Here is a 21888-nt window from a genome sequence, read left to right on the forward strand (position 1 = left end):
ACACATTTTCAAAACTTCAAATATTTGTTTTTGTTTTTGTTTTTTTAAGAGGAAATTCAAAAAGATGTTAGGGTATTGGCCGTATGCAACACACAAAAACATTTTTTTATATTTTTCTTTATCAAAAACACAAACATTACATTTAATCACAATTAAAGTCATATTAGTCAAATTCTTAAGGCTTTAATAAATCAGCTATTAAATCCCAGAATATATGTAGAAACGTGTTCTTACATTTTCACGAGAAATACAACATGATTTTATTTGTCCTTCAGATACTTGACTATATACCAATTAAAACATTAAATTCATTTTTTTTCTTTTTGATTTTATAATTCAATAACATATTTAAAACACACACATCCCTCACTTTTTACCATGTTTACTCACACCCATAATTACATGTTTACAAAATATATGAACTCAAAATAAACCAAACAAAACACTAAACAATTTAATTATTTACAAATAAACCCAAAACAGTCCTGGAATTGCAAGGAAGGCATTCTGGAGTTGCAGGAACAGGGCGGCGCGTCTTCTCCACGCGCGGCCGCCACAAGAAATAACAGGGGATGGGGGATCTGGCTTGGCTTCCTCCCTTCTTCTCTTTCTCGCCGGCGGTGACCTGCAAAACAAAAGGAACGCAGCAAGCACACATGTTCTCGGTCTTCTTTCCTTTTAGATTTGTTTCACTACAGATCGTTTTTTTGTTTCACCTTCTTCTCCTCTGCTTCAGATGGCTGGCGACAAAGAGGAGGGAAGGACGAGAGAGGGGCAAGCAGATCAGGGAGTGACTACCCTCAGAAACCCTCAGAGAGTCGGCGGAGAAGGGAGAAATAGCTTTAGGTTTAGGTCTTTTTTTTGTTACCCTAATTTTCTCTTAACAAAAATTGCTCTCCTTTTCAATTTTTCTCCCCCTTAGATATATGGCTGGATGTTCACTTATATAGAAAATCTCTACACGTGATATTTAAGGAAATATTGCAATAATTATTGCAGAGATTGTCTTATATAACCAGCACCAACAAATCATATATATATGGTATCTTATATTGCAGTGATTATTTTCCATAACCAGCACGAATCTAATCATATATATATATATTATTTTATATTGCAGTAATTATATATGATTCAGTAATTATCTCCTTGACATATTGCTTCTTTAATATTAGCCCTGATGCTCTATGTTGTCGCCACATGTAAATCCTTATTTTTTTTTATTTTTTTATTTTTGAAAAATTATTAAAACATGGGTCAAAAATTGGGTAGCAACAACTCACAAGCTTGTAAGTTGGATCAAAATTAACAAATCATTATAATTGTTTGCATTATTTCCATATTAGGTCAATAAGCCTTATATGTAGACTTAATTTTAGAGATGCCTATATTAGTGGGTTCAGTTTAGTCTAGGTTCCATTTCCCTCTAAGTCTTGAATCTCCTGATTGTTTGTGTCTACTTAAAGTTTTTACTTTAAGGATATGAAGATTGGCTATAGTGATAAACTTGATTAGTGGTATGCGGTCAAATTTTTTTCAAGTGAAAAAAGATGTTGAGGTGACATTAGAGTTTTTAAAGAAACAAGAAAAATCTAAGACTCAGGTTATTGACTTGATTTGATTTAATAAGTATGGTTAATTTAATAATATGATTAGAAAAATAGACAATGATGATAAATAAATTGAATTAAAAAACACAATGATCAACTAAAAAAGAATGGCTGTCAATATTACAGAAAGATATCCTCACAATATTTGATACAAATAAAAATTAAATGAGAACGTGATAACCCCACATAAAGTAAAATAAAAAAAATCGAAGAAAAATCCCAAAAAAATCAAATATTGAAGGAAGAAACTAAAAAAAATAAAATTAAAAAATGAACAAAAAACCTACTCAAGTACACCCAAGTAAGCATGCCAAATACTCGATTTGGTCGTGAGATAAAAATAACATCGTAAAAAATAAATTGAATAAAATAACTAAGCTCAAATTTTGAACAAACCAATGTTGACGGGTGAAATTAAAAAAAAAACCAACATTAAAATAACAAAAAAAAAGAGACATGAGTTAATTAGGGTTAACCTGCTAAGCAGCAACTCAGGACATGGGATCAGGATAACCTTATAAAAAGGAAAGTGAAAAAAAACACGAAACCCAATCTCTAACTAACTCAATATTGAATAATGAAATCAAAATAAAATAATGATCTAAAAAAAGATTGAAGTCAACTCGGGCTAATTTTTAAAACCTGTGACTTGGGCCATGAGGTCAGGCCTAACCCTATAGAAAGAAAATAAAAAAAAATCACAAAGCCAAATCCCTAATCAATAAAATGCTAAAGGATAAAATTAAAAAAGTAATTCAATAAAAAAGAATCAAAGACAAAACAAATAGAAATTAAAAGAAAAGGAATGAGAACCAAATTTAACATAAAAATAAAATAAAGCCAAATATAGAGGGATAAAATAAAAAAATAAAAATAAAGAATAGGATAAAAAAACAAATAAAAATTAAGAGACTGATGAGCAAATTTGATATAAAAATTAAATGAAATCAAATGCTAAGAGATGAAATTGAGAAAAAAATCAATCAAAAAAGAATTCAAAATAAAATAAATAACAATCAAAAGAATGAAGAGCAAATTAAAAAAAAAAAACATGACATATTTCAAATTTTGCAGGCCAACATGATTTCTGAGGAGAGGAGAGGAGAGAGAAAACATAGAGAAGGAAAAAAAAGCCCACTGAAGATCAACCACCATGCCTCCACCGACACGACTCAAACCATTAAAAAATCAATAAAGAATAGGATAAAAAAACAAATAAAAATTAAGAGACTGATGAGCAAATTTGATATAAAAATTAAATGAAATCAAATGCTAAGAGATGAAATTGAGAAAAAAATCAATAAAAAAAGAATTCAAAATAAAATAAATAACAATCAAAAGAATGAAGAGCAAATTAAAAAAAAAAAAACAGGACATATTTCAAATTTTGCAGGCCAACATGATTTCTGAGGAGAGGAGAGGAGAGAGAAAACATAGAGAAGGAAAAAAAAGCCCACTGAAGATCAACCACCATGCCTCCACCGACACGACTCAAACCATTGGGAAGATCTCGATGACAAGGTTGTCAAAAATATTTTTTTGACACGACACAAAAAATACAATATAAACTCGGATCGTAAAATTATAAGTAATATTTTTAACTAATTATATATTGAAAATTCCAACCAAGAAATCAAATTACATTAAAATTTGATAAAATGAGTCAACAATATTATAATTAATGAGTGATCTAAACAAAATAAGATAGATAGATAGTATGAATCAATAAATTAATGACATGGAGAAATAAAAAGTCTCAAAACAAAATATCTCAGTACAGGGGAATCACTGAATAGTAGGAAGTACACATGTACCTGGTGACAACTTGGTTGTTCCCATCATAATAAGTCTTAATGGACCCCTTTCGGTTTGCAAGCTAATGAGTCTAAACTAATAATTAACTAACATAAATTCAATAATGAAATAAACCCTTAAACAATGTTTAATATGCTAGAAAAAAATTCAAATTAAAAATAATTATTAATAAATAAATAAATAAATAAAATAGAATAATAAAAAAAGTCTTGATTTTAAAATTCCTCTATATAGTCCGAATCTTCAATTTTCGTATATTTTTGACAGATTTGAGTCTTGATTTCAAACATGTTGTTCTCTCCCATCTAAATAAATTACTGGGCCTTATGATATATGGTTGGAAAGTTTCAGATGTCTAGTTTCCAACCCAATTTTAATCGTTGTAAAATTCCACCAGTAGCTCCAGATATGTCCCAAACAGTATATGAAAGTCTAGTTTGATATATTTGACAAGATTCATCTACTAACTTTGACCCTCTGAAATATTATGTTTCCGAACTCCATTTGACCTGAAAATTTACTGCAATATATTTTCATGTGTCTAATATTTTCCTATAAAATTTCAGCTTTATCCAATGTACGGTTTGAAAGATATATTCAATATTGCAAAACTGGTTAGCTGATATTTTAAGGCCAAATTTGGACCTGACTTGGTTCATATTACAAATTTAGTAAACTCGTAAAATCGGACCGAGTTTATTGATTTTGCACGAGTTAAGTTCGATTTTACTGGTTTTCGAGTTTTTAGTTCGATGTTGCACGTTAGGTACATGTTATCTCGTAAAAGCCACTGATAAAGCCGTAGTTTAGATGCCAGATGACACCTTATGCTTTGTCATAACCCAATTCTGGGTTATTCCCCAAAATTCAATTTTTTTCAAAATAAAAATAAAATAAATAAAATAAAGGCTGGCAACGTGGAGAAAGCAGGCAAGGGAATCAAGCTACAATTTTTTAGAGGAAATTCAAGGTCTAATTGTACCCTATTATGCCCAAGAATGGGGGAAAGATGCAAATTCAAGGTTAAATTAAATGATTATTGGATGAATTTGCATAAAAATTAAGTCCAATGACATAATTAAATTTTTAATAGGCCAATTTCATTTAATCATGAGCTAAAATAAATTTTAATTATGTTTAAGAATTAATTTGGGTCCAATTGAAGGATTTAATTAAGTGCAAGGACTGAATTATACTTTAAATGGGTCAAATTAATTTTATTTGGGGCTTAATTGGTGAAAAATTAAGTTTGGGAGCCTAAGTTAGGCTTAATTGAGAAGATTGGAATTTTAAGAGACCAAATTTAATTTTTATCAAGTTAATTGATTGAAATTAGGGGTCAAATTGCAAGAAAATTGAAGTTTTGGGGTCAATTAGGGGTTAAATTGACAAAATTCGCAACCAAGGATCAATCTGCAAAAGGCGCCAAAATTGAGGGGCTTAATTGACAAAAACCGGGGGTGAAATTGAAGAAATTGAAAGTTTAATGGTCAATTAAGGGCTAAATTGAAGAAATCCAAGACCAAGGACTATATTGCAAAAGGCGCGTAAATCTGGGGCTCAAACAGTAATTCATCAGGGGCTTAATTGCAAATGTTTTTGGGTCAATTATAGATGCAATTAAATCAAATTTAAAGAGGGAGGACTGAAATGAACTTTGTCCAAAATCAGAACTTTGGTATTGTTGATCTTCTTCTTTAAATCTCTGAAATAACTGCTCAGGTTACCTACTTTGCAGCTGCATTTAATGTACCTAACGTCCACCAAATTTGCCCAAACTTGCATGAAACTTATCACCAGACATCCCTCTACGTCCAGGTATGGTCTTCACCGGCTCACTGGCAAATAAACGGACGTGGCACCACCCCAAAGAGGCCAACTCAGGCAGCCTGCAGCTGTAGATTTGACAATTTGATAGTGCACCATGCCTACTTTGAGCCAACGGTTGGGATCCTTTTCATCTGAATCAAGGGCTGGAATTTTACCCCGGTGCAGACAAGATTACCCTCTTCCACCGCCTATAAATAGAGGTCTGCCTATAAATAGAGGTGGAGTTCATGGCATGAGGGAGGAGAAAATCGGGTCCAAAGTAAGCCAAAGAACCAGCCTTCCTCCCTTTCCCTCTGCAGATTTTCTTCTTTTGCTTCTTCTTCTTTCTTCCTCCGCCACAGGAAACCAACACCATCACTATTTCTTCCTCCAACTCCACCTTGAGCAACCACAACCACCATCAGCGGTATGGAAACCATCATTTCCACCATAAGCCGCCGCCCAAACACCTTCTTTCAATAACAACAGTCGCGACTTTCTCCTTCATCTCATCTTTGTAGATTTCCTTTTCTTCCTCTTCCAGTTGCAGCCGCTCCAGCCAACTCAGGCAGCCAACTCCACCGCCATTTCCACTGCCGACTTCAGGTCGTCCTCCCCCAGCCAGCCATCACCGCCACGCCAAGTGGTCCGCTACCCTTTCCCTGGTTCTTCGTCTTCTCCATGAAAGTTCCACTGTTTTGAACAGTGGACGTGAATTATAATTCACGTTTACTGTTCCAGTGGACCTTGGGCCGGACTAGTTCTGGCCCAGCCCAAACGGCCAGGCCGGGTCCGGTCCGGCCCCCAAAAAATAAAAAATTTTCAAAAATCATTTCAAAAAAATTGTGATTTTCTCAAATGTTTTTCTACCAATTTTGCATAATATCGGGTTGTATATTTACACTCTAAAATACAAATCCGGTATTAAAATACCAAGTTTTCTCCGAAATATTTTTTTAAAAAAATTTTCAAAAAGAAAAAAATATTTTATTGCATACGGCCAAATCCTAAAATTTTTCCAAGCATATTTTTCATAAAAAAACAAAAATTGCATCTTTTTCATGTTTAAAAAAATAAAAAATGGATATCGTAACCAGTTTATGATTATCCATTAGGATTTGACCAACATGTCAAAAATCTTTTTCCAATCTTTTTTTTAGGATCCAGATGTAGACTTTAATATTTGTGAGGTGTAAAATTACACGATAAAGTACACCCTTAAGTATTAAAGATACAAGGTGTAAAAATGCGATGCTAAAATTCAGACTTTAGAATGGTTAGGATTTAACCTGATAAGATAGAGACTCTCTCATAAAGAGAAATCTGTCTTGAGCCTTAGAAAAGACCAACGAATAGAAACCCGACTTAGAAAAAAATAATCAAACAACAATGCAGCTTACCTTAGGTAGGGTGCACTGGGGGTGATGCATCTTTCCTTTGCACAATCAGTCCCTTACCTAGACTCTCGCAGACCATAGGTTCCTAATGACCATAATACTAGGTGACGACTCCTGAATCTTAATCATAATTTTATGATTAAAACCCTTTCCAACACATAACACCTCACACCAGGAGGCACGATAGAGAGCCTCCGTTGTCGCCAGACGACGTCGCGCCGGCTTGCGCGCCCTCGCGACATGCTTCTTTAAAAAACCACAGCCGCCCCCACATGATGGCACATGCATTGCACTCACCAAACTATTTTCCCTACTCGTTTACCCTAGTCCCCACAATTGTTTTAGTTTCAATTATGGTCCCTTAACACTCAATTATTTTAAATTAGCTAAATTTTGTTTTATTTTGCAAAACCAAGCACTGAAAATTTCTCTCGACACTGCAAGATCATTGTATCAAGGCAATAAAAACAAACAACCAAGTTAAATTACAAATAAAGTCAATGCGAATGGATCAAATTAAAAAAAAATAGGGATTGAAATAAAAAAAAGGCATGAACTTTCCCTATGATCGTGCAAATCAATCCCTAATATTGGAAAAAAAGAATTGAAAATTTATTTAAGTTTTAAATTTGCTCTCTAAGCTCTAATTATTCAAACTAATCAAATTAAATTTTATTTTACTAAACTAAGAATTAACCGAGTGATGGGACCAACCATAAATGAAAGCAATTTTAAAAGATTAAATAAAAGAAATTAATTAAGGATCGAAGTGTAAAAAATCCTAGGAACTAAAAACAAAAAAAGAAGAGGCACGGTTTGATTGACAGTGCTTCCCCTCACAGTCGGCGGTGAAAGACTGAGAAGGGCTTAGGTTTTTTTTTTTTTTTTGAGAATAAGTTTGTGCCACTGTTGTCATATAGGGTTCGAATCTAGAGGTAAGGTCGTGGAAAGTAATTTCTTATGAATTCATCAAATATCCTTTACATTAATTTAACAATAAGAAGACACGAAGGATGCTTGGGGCTAGCTTTTATATATGCCATTGATGTTATATATTTCAGCAACCAATAATGAGTATATTTCTGTGGATTGATGTGTAATGTATCATGCTCTGATTAAATAATCTGATTTTTTTTTTTATGATGGATTAGATGCTTCAGAAGGATATCAATATTTCTTGTTCTTGAAATTCCAGCAGCCGATCGAGATGCAATTCAATGCTTTTCAACCAGTTATGGTCTGTAATTTGCAGTGTTGTTTTTATATTCCAAGCTAGCTTTTAGGCCATTGATTTTCATGAATCCAGGTATTCTTCTTACAAAACATTAGTTTCATGGAGTATTTGTTTTAGTTCCATAAATGATTATTTCTCGACAATATAACTCTCACTTGCCATCATTAATTTTTGTTCTGCTACGTGAAAACAAAAACCGATTATGTGTAATTAAACAAAGCACCATATTTTGTAATTTCAAGTCCTATATTTAATTAAGTTCATATTTGCCTAATTCATTTTTGTTTCGAATTTCTTAACAGCAATGGTAGTTGCAAGGGCAAATAGAGACTGGCTCAGTTAGGAGGGTTCATCAAGATGCTGCTCAGGGCAAATTGGCTACATGTTTTGGAGTGAATTTCCTTGGTAAATGACTTTATACTTTACAGAATTGAAATAGATTTTATAAGAATGTGATTATGTAAGTGGAATTATGAGAAACAATCTCAAAGTTTTATGATTGTTTTTTGTCCTAGAGGTGAAAAATGACGGCTAGGGAAACATTCATCAGTAGAGAATACAATACAATGTCAAAACGAGCAAGAGTGAAGAATAAGGCCTAGAGAAACAGTCATTATTACACAACACAAGATTATGAAAACACAAGATCATAAGTACATATATGCATGCAATGATCCACAATTTACAATTATGGAACAACATAAGCAAAGGGAGAATTAAGAAAGGTGAATAAAAACTTTCACCAATGACTCTAAACTTGTAGGAGATTCATTTTGCATGCGAATTCTCCTCTTAGCACAGACATATTCATTCACCTAAATACATGATCATCATCAGCATGCAACTTCTAAATCAAGACATTAACCTTAGCTCCTACTATAGCACTATTATTACCATGAATACATCATCTTACATAAATAAATCGCAACATTATAAGTGCAAGAGCTTTTGTTATATGTCAGGAAAGCAGTCAAGGAAATGGCTAACATGGTCTTGCTGCCCAGCTGCTAGGTCATAGTTTTGCGTTATAGAAGGAAAATTTTGAAGGGGAAATGATGAAGTACTGGAATCATTCACTTGTGATGCAAGTAAGGTGTCCAAACTTTTCCAGTCGATATATTGGCTGCTATTGTTGCTCCTTTCATCATCGTAATCTTCATTGGTCTGGTGGAAGTTACCTTCTTTGGGAGCAAAACTTGTTGAAAGTGTACTAGGGCTATCTAGTTGTGGGAGTTCAACAAGCCGATTATTATTGTCCAAAAATTCTTGGTGTGAAATGAGGTCCGAACTCGAGCTAAAAGGCTGATGAAAACTTGCACTTTGATTCGGATGAACCGTATGTGTAGTAGTTACTGTATCTGAGAATGAAGGAGGTCTAGCATGGTTGATATTATTGACATAATAAGCATGATTCCAAGCTTCAAAACCTTGTCTTTGATTAGGGATTGGTTTCTTGAATGCCCGGCAAACCACCCACCCTTCTTCCTGCAATTCACACCCAAAAATATTAGCTTATACGTACACCAAGTAATATTTGTAAGTTCATGATCATGATAATTTAAAAATATTATTTCCCTAAGAGGATAAAATAAATGTAACGAATGCTTTTTTGTGTGAAAGAGTTAAATATTTGCTAAAGAGTCACTCAACCCAAAAACTACGTGTTTCGTGAAGGTAAAAGTTATTTTTTAATAATTTGCTTTTTGTAATATTGATGTAATATTTAAATTTTTTTCAAAAGCACTTTATATTGCTAGCTATAGTTAATATGTCAAAGTGTGAATACTTGTTCGGTTTATGCAGCTATATATTCCCTCCAAGAAAGAACGTTTAAAGAATGCTTTTGTACGTGCAATATTGTTGAAAAAGAAAAAAGTGTTGTTATTGGAATGGAGAAAGAACTTGCCTGTTGGGGTCCATGCTCAGATGTTTGGAGACGATATTCATGCATGATCCAGTCAGTTTTCCTTCCATTTGGTGCACGTCCCTTGTAGAACACCAAGGTCTTCCTCATCCCAATAAGTCTGTTCTTGGTGAGCACGGCCTTGTCCCTTCCTGTTGCCTTCCAAAATCCGGCAGCAGTGGCTCTGTTAGTCCGTGTTCCGGTCGGATACTTCCTATCCTTGTGACTGAAGAAATACCACTCATTCTGTTCATCATACCCTAGCTTGCACTTGGCTGCAAATTAAGATATATATGTACTTAAGTTAGCACAAAGCACACATTTAATGGAATTAATCCAGTAAAACCCATTTCCAGCAGCTAATTATAGATTAATTTCCTTTTAGGTCCATTCCCATTACTCTCAGTCTCCACCTAATTAATAAAGTCAATATTTCCTTAGGTCTATCCCCATTACTGGATCTTCCCTCTTAGTTCATTAGGTCATAAAAAACTTTTCCTGGTACAAAGTATGTGCAATGTCTATGTGTCAAATTTTGATAAAAGGAGTGCCGCTTTTGAATATTGCTTCTTAAGTTCAAATGGGGATGGCTGTTTGAACAAGAGAAAGCATTGACTAGAGAGAAAATTAGTGCACCGTCTTTTTAATTGGTGTCGTTACAATCAATAGTCTATGGCCTATATAGCCAGTAGGGTTTGCAACATTGCAACTGTTTGGTGTTAAATTTCAAATTGGGCATGTAGTTTTGTTTGTATGATTATGATATATATATATATATATATATATATCTCCACAAATAGTGTTCTTAGCTACGATACAAAAGGCGTGGATTTTTCATTACCTTGGATGTCCCATGGCTCCATGTTATATAGATCAATGTCAACGATAACATCTAGATCGATTTTCAGTGAGTGAATCTTCCTCTTGAGATAGTATCCTACAAGTTCTTCTTCTGTTGGATGAAACCTAAAGCCTGGTGGGACACAGGATTCCATCTCCACTGATAATATTCTTCAAGCTCCTGATCAGTAACATGAAGATAATGAGAGAGAGGGAGGGAGATCAAATAGCATGTTCATAAGCATCCTTTTAAGGATTTACCCATGTTGATTATGTTCTTTATCACAACTAGAAATGAGCAAATTTGTGTGAATGACACAAGCAAAAACACAAGCTTAAAGGCTCTATTAGCGTAGGCCTGAAATCAAAGGAAACTTTGGAAGAAATGGATGACTTCAACATGGTGAAATGCTAGAGTTTGTAAAAGGTAATGGGAAGTTGCACACATGCTGTTGCCCTTGAATGAATTAATGTTATCGTCATGATTTCACATCCAAAATATCCATTCCTAAACTCTTAACTTAGGGCTAGCTACGATGATGCCTACCTACTTCGTGGACCCATGAAGAAGTGGTCCTGCATGTGTTTCAGCTATGTATTTATAAAGTCATCTTCACAGATAAAAATGGCAGACAATTCGTGGAACCCACCAATCAAAACATAGATTTTATTCCAGCCAAGTACCATTTGTTGTCTTTAATTAGTTGCATGAACTTTGGCGAAGTATATTGAACACAAAAGCTGGCCGGAAAGCTTGACTTTGCTGGCACAAGCATGTTATGTTTCTTTGAGTGCAGTGCACTCCCTGTTACTGGTGGTGGAAAAACATTTTCACACCCACCACCCCCGTGTGCTAGCTACGACACTATCTCACTCAATAGCACAGGCAAGCAGTCCTCTTGATCAATGACAGCCACATACTCTCTGCTGTGCTACACATGCTTAGATCTCTCTCCCTTTCCCTTTCCCTTTCCCTCTCCCTCAAAACACCAGTATTATTCCTCATGATGTCTACATGTTTTCTTATTTTTATTTTCTTAATAATGAACTAACTCTAAACTTCAAGGGATCATCACCTTTCATAAACTTATACATGTTGGCATCTGCTTATTCAAACTCATGATCTCCAACTTAGGTTAATTAATAACCACATTATGTGACCTAATGTATGTGCAAGCAAAATAGTACTTATTTACAAAGAATTTCAGTGACAAGTAAGAACTCTCAAATTAATAATATTGGGCTTCTGCATCACAAACCCTAAATTCATCAGGAAAAACAAGTACATCTAACAATATATGCAACTTCTAGCTAGCATATTGTGCTGCCCTTAAAGTTGGTGGCAAACATTTGGATTTGAAACTCTAATATGCAAACACAAAAGAAATATACATGTATATATATGCTACTACAACCAATTAATTTCACATTACACGATTATTGATATACTCACAGAGGGGCAATGAGAGTTCGCTGTGTTCTTCGACTGCCCACCGGATCAAAGAAAGAGAAGGGAAAAAAGAGGGTGAGAGAGAGACAAAGAGGATGTCTTGGCAATGGGTGAATGTTGTTGGAAAGAAAAAGGGATGGAGCTTTTAATATGCAAAAGAGATGAATCTTGCTGTTCTATGGTACAGAAAGCTATAATTTATTTTCTGTTCGAGAGATGAACATTAATATATATACACACCCTATCTGCAGTAGCAGAAAATAGAAATGTTACAGAAGAAGTTATTGATTGCGCGTGGGGTGGCAGATAGGATGAAAGAAAGGTTTGTTTGGACGGCGTGACACCAATTTTCACGCCACCCCCCACCGCAATTTTGTTTCCTAAGATTTATTTTCCTACAAACTTTATTAATCATATATGCTTCTACTGTTGATATAATTTTTGCGTTTTAAAAATGTTTTCAAAAAAATTTAATTTTTTTACTTTAAAATAATATATTTTTAATGTTTTTAAATTATTTTGATGTGCTGATGTAAAAAATAATTATTAAAATATAAAAAAATATTATTTTGATACATTTCCGAGTAAAAAACACTTTAAAAAACAACCGCAACTACACTCTCAAACACGCTCAATTAATTAAACATGTTTTATTTTGGGTAGCTTTATTGAAACAAGGTTTGACTTCTAATGACTGATTTCAATTAGTAAGCAAGGTTCAAGTTCTAGAAAATATGATTTCTCAATAATAATTATATAATGGGAAAAGATAACCTTCTATCATGCTCCCATTAAATCGAGAAACAAAAAACTAATTTAAATAGTTTTTGGACATTACTTTCTTGAAATAGATCAGGGAAATAGAAAAAACGTTTTTTTGTATAGTTTTTGTACATTATTTTCTTGAAATAGAGGAGATAAATCGATAAATAAAATAGAAAAAAACATGTTTTCCTAATATTTTTGTTATAAAGTAATAAAAAATTATTTGTTTTTATATTTATATCTTTGTATATATTTTCTTCGACTGAACACATTAATATCCTAGAATAATAAAAACAAACACAATCCTAGTAATACTGTCTTAATTTTTGGATCATGTCATTCTCTCTATCTAACTCCCACAAACCAGCTTCCGTTGTCTGTTTGGTGCGCCGCCCTTTGCCATTTGGCACCTCTCCTCTTCGGCCACGTGTGTTCCATGTCAGCTGTCAATATCGAATAGCTAATCATTTATGTTCTCCTCAAAATTTTGTTTTCTTTCAGTCCGTATTAGTCCCGCTGAGACCAATGTGTCCTTTTCAAGCTTTGCGTTGTTTAACGTTTTTTTTTTTTTAATCTGTTTCTTACAGAAACAAGGTATTGTGAGATTAATTAATTAATTAATTAGCAAGGATAATTAACTCTATCTTAGATCTAAGTACTCTAAAGGGTTTCTTTCCTTATTAACCATAGCTAATAAACAAATATTAATGCAACCAATTATATGAATGGTTTGAAGTGAAGAGAACATCCTAAGTACGAGATAAGGTTTTATTTCTTTATAACCTAAATGTTTTGGGGCTTCTAGATCGCACACAAACAATTAGTTTTATAACCAGTATAGTAATTGTTTTTTAAAGTGATTTTTACTTGAAAATATATTGAAATAATATTTTTATTATTTTAAAAAATTTATTTTTGATATCAGTACATCAAAACAATTTAAAATTACTAAAAAACCAAAGAAAACATAAAAAATTTTATTTTTTTAAACACTTTCAAAATATAAAAGCAAATATGCTCAAGTCATCATTGCTTCTTATTGTGTGGATCATTGTACATTTTTTCTTAGGTTGGGTTTCCTTGCAGCCATTACAGCATGGTACTCATTAATCCTACTACAACCAGCAGGCCAGAAGAGCACCACAACATTGTCACTAGTGGAGGAGAAGAGGGAAAAAAACCATTAGAATTACTCTCACTGTTTATGGGCTAATTACCGGAAAAAAAAACTATTGGAGAATATTACATATATAGCATGGATGCAATATTTAGCTCGTTAAACCATCTAGGTGGTGGTTTACATGGTCGTTAACTTCAGGACCCGTGGGATTAGTTGAGGTACGCGCAAGCTGGCCCGGACACCCACGTTAAAAAAAAAAAATCAAGATTCAAATAGTTAGAAATAGTTATAGTGCAGCTTTATAGTGGGAATTTAGCCTCCCAACGAAAGCAAGAACCGACAAACATGCACTATTTCTTCACACGATCGATGATGGCATGGGAATAAAATCCAAAAGTCTATTCAAACAAATTTGACACGAATAGATAGCTAGATGGTCCAAAATCATGTGTGAAGAATTGACTCTTTAATTTCTGACTCCCGATGCTTTAATAAAGAACAAAAAACAAAAGGGTGAATAATTATAGTTAGGTGTATTTGCATTCTACTGAGGGAGTCGTTGTTTACACGGCCTTCGGTCATTAATTCGGAAAGTAAAGTCGGGCGCCTTCCATCCACCTTATCCACCATGAGTATATATGCCATGTCTATAAGAAATTAAGGGTCGTTAAAGGGCTGATTATCATTGTGATTAGATGTTTAGCTAAGGAAATTAACTAAGTGACAAGATGACAAGGAGGTTCTTTGCCCTAGATCCCTGTTCTGGCCTACGTACGGGCCTCGCATAATTCTCCCTTTAGCACTAATTAACTTGTAAAATATTCGTGTCCAAATAGTACGGATTAGGAGTTAACTATACTTCATGTCTCCTAAATTTTTATACACTACGTACTTCTTACGTTTGATTGTTTGAGAGCTTCTAGGGCCATTACCCCTCCCACTAGAAAACTAAAAAAATACAAGTCCTCTTTTAATTACAATATACAAAAGATGAGAAAAACTACAATTTGATTTCTCAAGTAAGTTTCATGTTTAGTATATCTAGTCCATGTTCTTTTAGATTTTAAGGTTTGATTCTAAATTTTATTTTTATCACTTTGGTCCATGTATATTGAGTGAGGAGAGAGAATGTTATTGTAAATGATAGAAAAAAGAATGTGTTAAAAAAAATATACAAGAGGATATCAATATTATATAAGTTTATAACAAAAAAAAACTTTCCTCATCAATATTCAATGAAAATAAAACATATAAGTTTATTTTTCATTATATAATTTTGTTATATTTTTTGTTTATTTTTTTTAATACCGGTGCATGAAAATGATTGATTCATGCTTCTTCTTTTTTTAATTAAAACTTGTTTTTAAAATCGAACAAGTTTTTTTTTTCATCTAAAAAACAATGCTAAATAAAAAAAACATGCTTTTGTAAGAAACAAAAAAGAAATACATGAATAAGAAATGGAGTTTGGATTAAAAATATAAAATTTTCCTCTTTAATTCAAATTATTATTCATTTGTATAAATATATTTTTTAATTATCATTCGTTTCTATTCAATACACCATGCTGCTAATAAAAAATATATATTACTGCCAAAGAGAAAAAAAATCCGACTTCTCTACTCTGTCATTATTTCATAAACGATAAACTGAAGAGATTAATTCAGTGAAATTATGTCTTGAAGAGGATATTTCATCAAAGGTTTTAAGTTTTGAGATTAATTTTCACTTGAAAGTCTCAGGTTGTAATCCTAGGGCGGGATTAAGGAATGAGCTGGGAGCTAGGCGATGATGGATCCAAGGTTGAAGACATAGAGCGGCGCCATTAAATTTTATTTTTAAAATGATAGAGATTACGAGCAATACTTCTTTCTACTTTCAAGGGATGAAAGTGAATAGATTTTTCTTCAAAGACCAAATTAATTTTTTGAAAAAAAGAAAATGTAAACCATGTATATGTGTCAAAGAACCATCTCAACTCAATAGCTTAAACTGTTAGGTGAGGTCCCATGATATGATTTATATTATTCTCTAACACATTCCCTCAAGTGAAAGTCCTTTGAACTTGAAACTTGCACAGACCCACGTTATATTATGCTTAATTTTTATTAAATGAATAGGGATGACTCTGATATCAAACATGTATTTCTACTTCAGCCTGAGGTATTCATGACACATTGTTTTTCCTACTTTCCTTTCGTTTTCACTTACCAGAGGTTGAAAAACAAGGCTTGGATCATTATTGTTCAGTTTATGTCATCTTTCACTACCTAAGTGTCACTGTCTAAATTTTACTTTGACCTCAAACTTTATCTCAAAATCTAAACGTATCATAAGCTCCTTGGTAAGCCGGTGCATTATGCAAAAAGCTAGCCTTACATGCGTTGACAGATTATAGATCCTACGAAGTTCTCACCACACACGCACGCACCTTGACAAAACAAAAGTTTGCACAAGTGGTCAAGTATTCCATGTAGAACCATGCTATTTCTTAGCCACTAAAACTTGCAATAACGAAATTTTGATCAAGCATTTGAATTCCTTGTCATTAGCTAACGACAAGCTACCTCCCTTTTTACACATTTTCACTGTCTAATTCCTTGATTAAAGCTACAAATTTATACCTTTTTTTATTTAATATGAGTGTCTAGTCAGCTTGCGCACATCTCGACTAATGTTATAGGCCCTGAAGTTAACGACCATGTAAGCCTTCAATAATCTTGAAATTTATGGGACTCGAACTACTGACTTCTAACAAATAAACCAAGAATCTAACAAGTTAAACTACACCTTTCAAGATTAAATTTATATCCTTATATCATATAATTTAGGTGTGGATATATATATATAATTTACAAGGAATTCACCAATTAATACTCTACTCTCTAGAGCGGGGAGTAGTTCCCAAGAAGAGATTTTTGCAAAAAAAAAAAAAGAAGAAGAAAAGGATGACTTTGTTAAATAAAAACTTTGTTTTATTTTTTGTATACTAAGCAACATTCCATTGGATGTGGGTCCCGATGTCATGATCAACCATACATCTCATGAACTCAATCTTACAAAATCATCACAATGTGATGCGATCTACCGACTTTCCTTCTTTACAATTATTTATATCACTATAAGGTTTTCTTTACATTTGATAATGACCATTTCTCACTGGCTACATTTCTCTTCCGAACGTTGATTAGCGATGGTTAGATAGCTTCATTGCTCATCATTTCATTCCTTGAAAAGTCCTTAACAAAATTAGTGCTTTTATTATACAAACCAACAAACAAAGGCTCTCTTCTATCCATTAAATTTATTTATTTATTTATTTAATTTTTCTTTTTGTCATCTGAGAAATAAGTGCTTCTTGTGTTAATTAATATAAGAGCACAGATAGGCTGAGTATTTATTATGGCTGGCGTGTAAAAAGGGCTTGTATACGATCTAGTGCTAGATTCTGATAATTGACTGTTGCCTGAAAGTGACCGATTGCAGTCTTTGACGTGCAACAGCAATTTTCTACTTTTTAATTTTATATATACAAGTCCTGTTTTCCTCGTTGGTATCCAAGAAGAAATAAATTAAATTGTTTTTATTGACCCCCTTTCTTTGTGACTTGTGAGTGTATGGATCCTTCATGCATCCATAGGAAAAAAAATGAAAAATTAGCACACAAAATTAAAATAAATAACAAAATACCACAAAAGCAATGAGTTTTGGCAAAATAGTCTATTTTTGGAAGTCGTGGTTCTGAATATCAATATCAATTACATATAACGATTTCCAACTATAATATTTAATTGATATCATTGTTCATAACCGTGATATATATTAATTTTCCATGAGAGACATATAATTATATCATGAGATAACAGATAATTACTCAATTTTTAGCCTCGTTGATTACTTAATTCTAGTTTGCAGCAAAAATAATTTTTTTTTGTCTATATACTATCAGTGTAGAAAGAAAAGCATATAATCTGACATGAAAACATACGCTGTGCAAAATCAATTATTTTTGCTCCTCTTTAATCATTGAAAAAATAACATCAGAAAAAAATGGAGTTTCTCATGAAAAATTAATTGATGTCGTGGTTGGGAACTGCGATATTTAATTAAATATCACGATTTCCAATCACGACATCTAAAAATATATTATTTCACCACAACTTTTTGCTTCTATATCATTTCACTATTTATTTTAATTTTTTGTGTTAATTTCCTAATTTATCCCAACCATAGTTACTCCCATGTTAATTAATTTTTGGTAATGTTATTGGAAGTGAAATTCTGTGAAATTAAGTGCTACAAATTAAAGGTACCTTTTCACATCTGCAATTGCACTTCCAACTACACTTGACCACAATACTAAACTAAACGGGCGTAATCTTCTTCTTCTTCATTTTTTTATTTGTTACATGGGATTAATTTTATATAGCCTAGAAGTAAAAGTGTTTATGACATTTGGTATGTCAATTATGACTGTAAATCCAATCAAATGCATTGCCAAATAAGCTATGAAATTGGTGGTTACTCGGATGGGTATCCAAACCATTGTCATTCCTAATTAGAATGAGAGAACTACTTCAATGAACACACGATCGAGTTCTTAAGGAGTTTCCAGGAACAAGAATTTGTAGAGGGTTAGGTGAATCGATTGAGTGGATCCATTTGAGGGATCGACGGGGAAAGTTTAGATTTACAAATGATGAAACCCTATGAATTTGGCTAATATATTTCATTACGGAAGGTCAATATTTTTCTTAACAGATAACATAAAGTGTGTGAATTGCAATGATTGAAACTATTCATGATGTCCAGAACAGGATATCTAGGGTACGTAGCATGCCCTGAAATCAGTGAGTAAAGAGATGGTTAGCTAGCATGGCCTGTGTGAACAAATTAAGCTTGAGATTGGGCAGCCATGGGGTTGAAAGAGTCATCATGATAGCAGATGGTTGCTTTTTGTATAGCTTCAGAATGCAAGATTACAATGATAATGGTGATCAGAGCTGTTGATAAACATAATGATTCGGTTTGATCTGCAGTTTTCACATCATGCTGGAATCAGGATATATAGCTATAACTTGCAAATCAGAAGGCACCACCATGATTAAAGAGGGTTTGGGCCCTTATAACACAAACGTGCTCATTAATATTACCAATTAATATGACTTAATTATAACTTTACAAAATTCATATATATTTATATAATCCTTATGTTTTTTTTTATTCCTTTTTTAGTTTATTTATTTGAATGAATTACAAGAACTCTCTTGAGATATATATATTGTGAAATCACAAAGATTATTCAAAAATTCTCTTAATTATTATTTAAAAATGATAATGAAATTAAGAGCTTGAGAAATTAGAGAAAGATTATAAAAAAAATGGGACATGGTCAATATTTTCTAGTACATGAACAATATTGATTTCACTATTTTACTTCAATCAATTTTATTTTGAGCTTCTCTTTTAATGTTCTTTATCTAATTTTTAATATTTCTTCAGTTTTTTTCTAAATTACTTTAAGATAACTGTGGATATAATATGAGGCTTTTTGTCAAATTTTTAATTTGTTTTTATGGTTTTTCTACTTTCATGATATCTCAGGGGTATTGTAATTTATCTCTTATATATTCTTTTTTATTTTAAAAAAATATAATAAAGAGAAGAGAAGTAAGTGGAATGGAAAGTTTTGATTGTTAAATAATATATTTATCTTATTTTATTTATTAAAGGTAGAATAGTATTTTCAGCTTAATTTATATATAAACTTTTTATATTTAGGTTAAAGGAAGAACAATAACGCAAATCAATTGAGGAGAATTCTATTTATTTTTATATTAATTGAATTGTTTTAACATTAATTAGAAAATGTTGTTTTTTTTTTTTTGCTGGGGTTGGGGGAGTCTAAATTGAGGATGGCCAGTTCTAATCAATGAACTATTTAATTATTTTAATACTACATAAACTAATTAATTATTTTCAATAAAACTATAGGGACTAATTGAGGTAGATAATTAACTCCCAAGAATATTAATATTTATGAGGAGAAAACAACGATTACTCCTAGTTATGAAAGAAACTGCGACATGATTAGACTCTATCTTGGTGTGCATGAAATTAACGCACAGTCGTCAAAACCTGAAATCACGCAGTGAGATCATTGAGAAGAAATTAAAACCAAGCATCCATCTCCTGCTTCATAATAATTAAAGACTTGAACTTTGAGAAAATGCTTTATGACTCCAATGGAACACAAACTTCTTGTCTTCACTTTTCACGTGTCTTGTTCTCGTAACGGTACTGGTGATGGATAGCATTTTTTTCCTAGACAAAGGGAACAAAATAATTTTTCTTTTCTTTTTTACCAAAAAGCACAAAGGAAATAATTTGAAGAAGCCAAATAACTTTAATAGTTTTGTCCAACGTGAAATTAAAGAGCCATCACAGCTAACAAAGCGATAACAATACGGTAAGCGCATGCGAAAGAATAATATAAATTATATTTTAGGATTTTATTTAATAATTTAAGTTATTAGGTTGAGATGACTTTTTGATATAGTATCAGAGGCTTGATGACCAAACGGTCACGAGTTCGAATCCCATCATCCCTGTTTATTTGATAAAAAAATCAAGCACAAGATAATATAAGTCTGTGCAAGTTTCAAGCCCAAAGAACTTTCACTTGAGGGGGTGTGTTAAAAAATAATATAAATCATATCTTAAAACCTCACCTAATAGTTTAAGTTATTGAGTTGAGATGATTTCTTGAGAGTAAGTTTTTTTTACGAAACTAGAAGCAAGAGTTAATAATTTTTAAAATCGATTTGATTTGATGAATTTGTAGGAGAAATTTAGATTTTGATTGGGATAAAAATTTTAATTGAATTATACAAAATATTTAAATGGCTAAACTAAATTGATTTGATTAACTTTCCGAGTACCAACTATGGATAAGACTCGATCGAGACCCCACACCCCACATTCAGCTAGACAAAGAGGGTTGCCTAGGACTAACCCCATGCTGCTAGCAACAGCCAATAGGTAATTAAGTTGATACCAAACGGTAGAATTTACATAAGCTACGAATGAGGCTATGTTTGGAAAAAACTGTTTAAAATAGTGTTTCATTAAAATTTGATTGTTTTTTGTTTAAAATTAATTTTTTTATATAATTTTATTTTTTAGATTGTTTTGATATATTGATGTTAAATATAATTTTTTTAAAATATTATTTTAATATATTTTTAAATAAAAAATACTTTAAAATATCACCCAACACATAAATAGAAATGTCCAGCGAATCATGGGATATAGGCGGCAGAGAACTCATAATTGATCCTTTCAGGACATTAAAACAGCAATGGCATTAATTCACTTTTATATGCATTATTATCATTGCAAGTCAAACGAGAGGTTGAATTATATTGATAGCACTCATGTTGTTAACTTCGTCAAGCCACTTGTATCTGTCATTCTCGTGGCCGGCTATTCACCTGCATCTATCATGGCCGGCCGGCCGGTACCACTAGCTAGAGTGTGTGCGTACCAACGTGACCTCAACAGAAGCTCCTCTGTGTATCTCACCACTTAGTTTAACCAATTTAATTCTTATATATGAACTATTTGAGACAATTTTAGTGTGAAAAAGACAGCTTCGATCATTCCCTTTTCCAATGGATGTAAAATATTGATACCAATTGCATGAAAATGAGAACTCATGGCAGCTAGCTGCTCTTCATTGCCCAGAAACAAGGATATTGGGGGGAACATTATTGCTATCTTGGAAAAAAAAAATATCAGTAAAATGCGAACAGTGCTTAGGGATCATGAAAAGATATGCCACTTGCTGTATATATAAGGTATTTGTGCATTTATCAATCACCACTCGATTGGTCGGTCATTGTTTTAGCATGAACAACTCCACCCCCTCCCCCCGCCCCCTATT

General features: G+C 32.6%; 1 protein-coding gene and 1 long non-coding RNA gene across 3 annotated transcripts; one reads left to right on the forward strand and one right to left on the reverse strand.

Moving 5' to 3' along the window:
* Positions 1–7791: 7791 nt before the first annotated feature.
* On the forward strand, positions 7792–8957 carry LOC127904165 (uncharacterized). The gene is made up of 3 exons (XR_008057055.1): positions 7792–7937; positions 8168–8270; positions 8828–8957. It is a non-coding gene; the product is annotated as an uncharacterized LOC127904165 (long non-coding RNA).
* Positions 8479–12414, reverse strand: LOC18104459 (NAC domain-containing protein 30). Of its 2 annotated transcripts, none has more exons than XM_024583443.2 (4): positions 12062–12414; positions 10610–10789; positions 9772–10043; positions 8479–9350 (listed from the first exon to the last, which is right to left on the reverse strand). In XM_024583443.2, the coding sequence occupies exons 2-4, from the start codon at positions 10761–10763 to the stop codon at positions 8817–8819; spliced, it is 960 nt and encodes a 319-aa protein (XP_024439211.1). In that variant the 5' UTR covers positions 10764–10789; positions 12062–12414; the 3' UTR covers positions 8479–8816. The 2 variants fall into 2 exon arrangements, with proteins under 2 accessions (XP_024439211.1, XP_052302248.1); XM_052446288.1 differs by having other exon boundaries at positions 8479–9346; positions 9768–10043.
* Positions 12415–21888: the final 9474 nt, after the last annotated feature.

Source organism: Populus trichocarpa, chromosome 13 (genome assembly GCF_000002775.5).
Source record: "Populus trichocarpa isolate Nisqually-1 chromosome 13, P.trichocarpa_v4.1, whole genome shotgun sequence".
In the NCBI taxonomy this organism is placed as follows: domain Eukaryota; kingdom Viridiplantae; phylum Streptophyta; class Magnoliopsida; order Malpighiales; family Salicaceae; genus Populus; species Populus trichocarpa.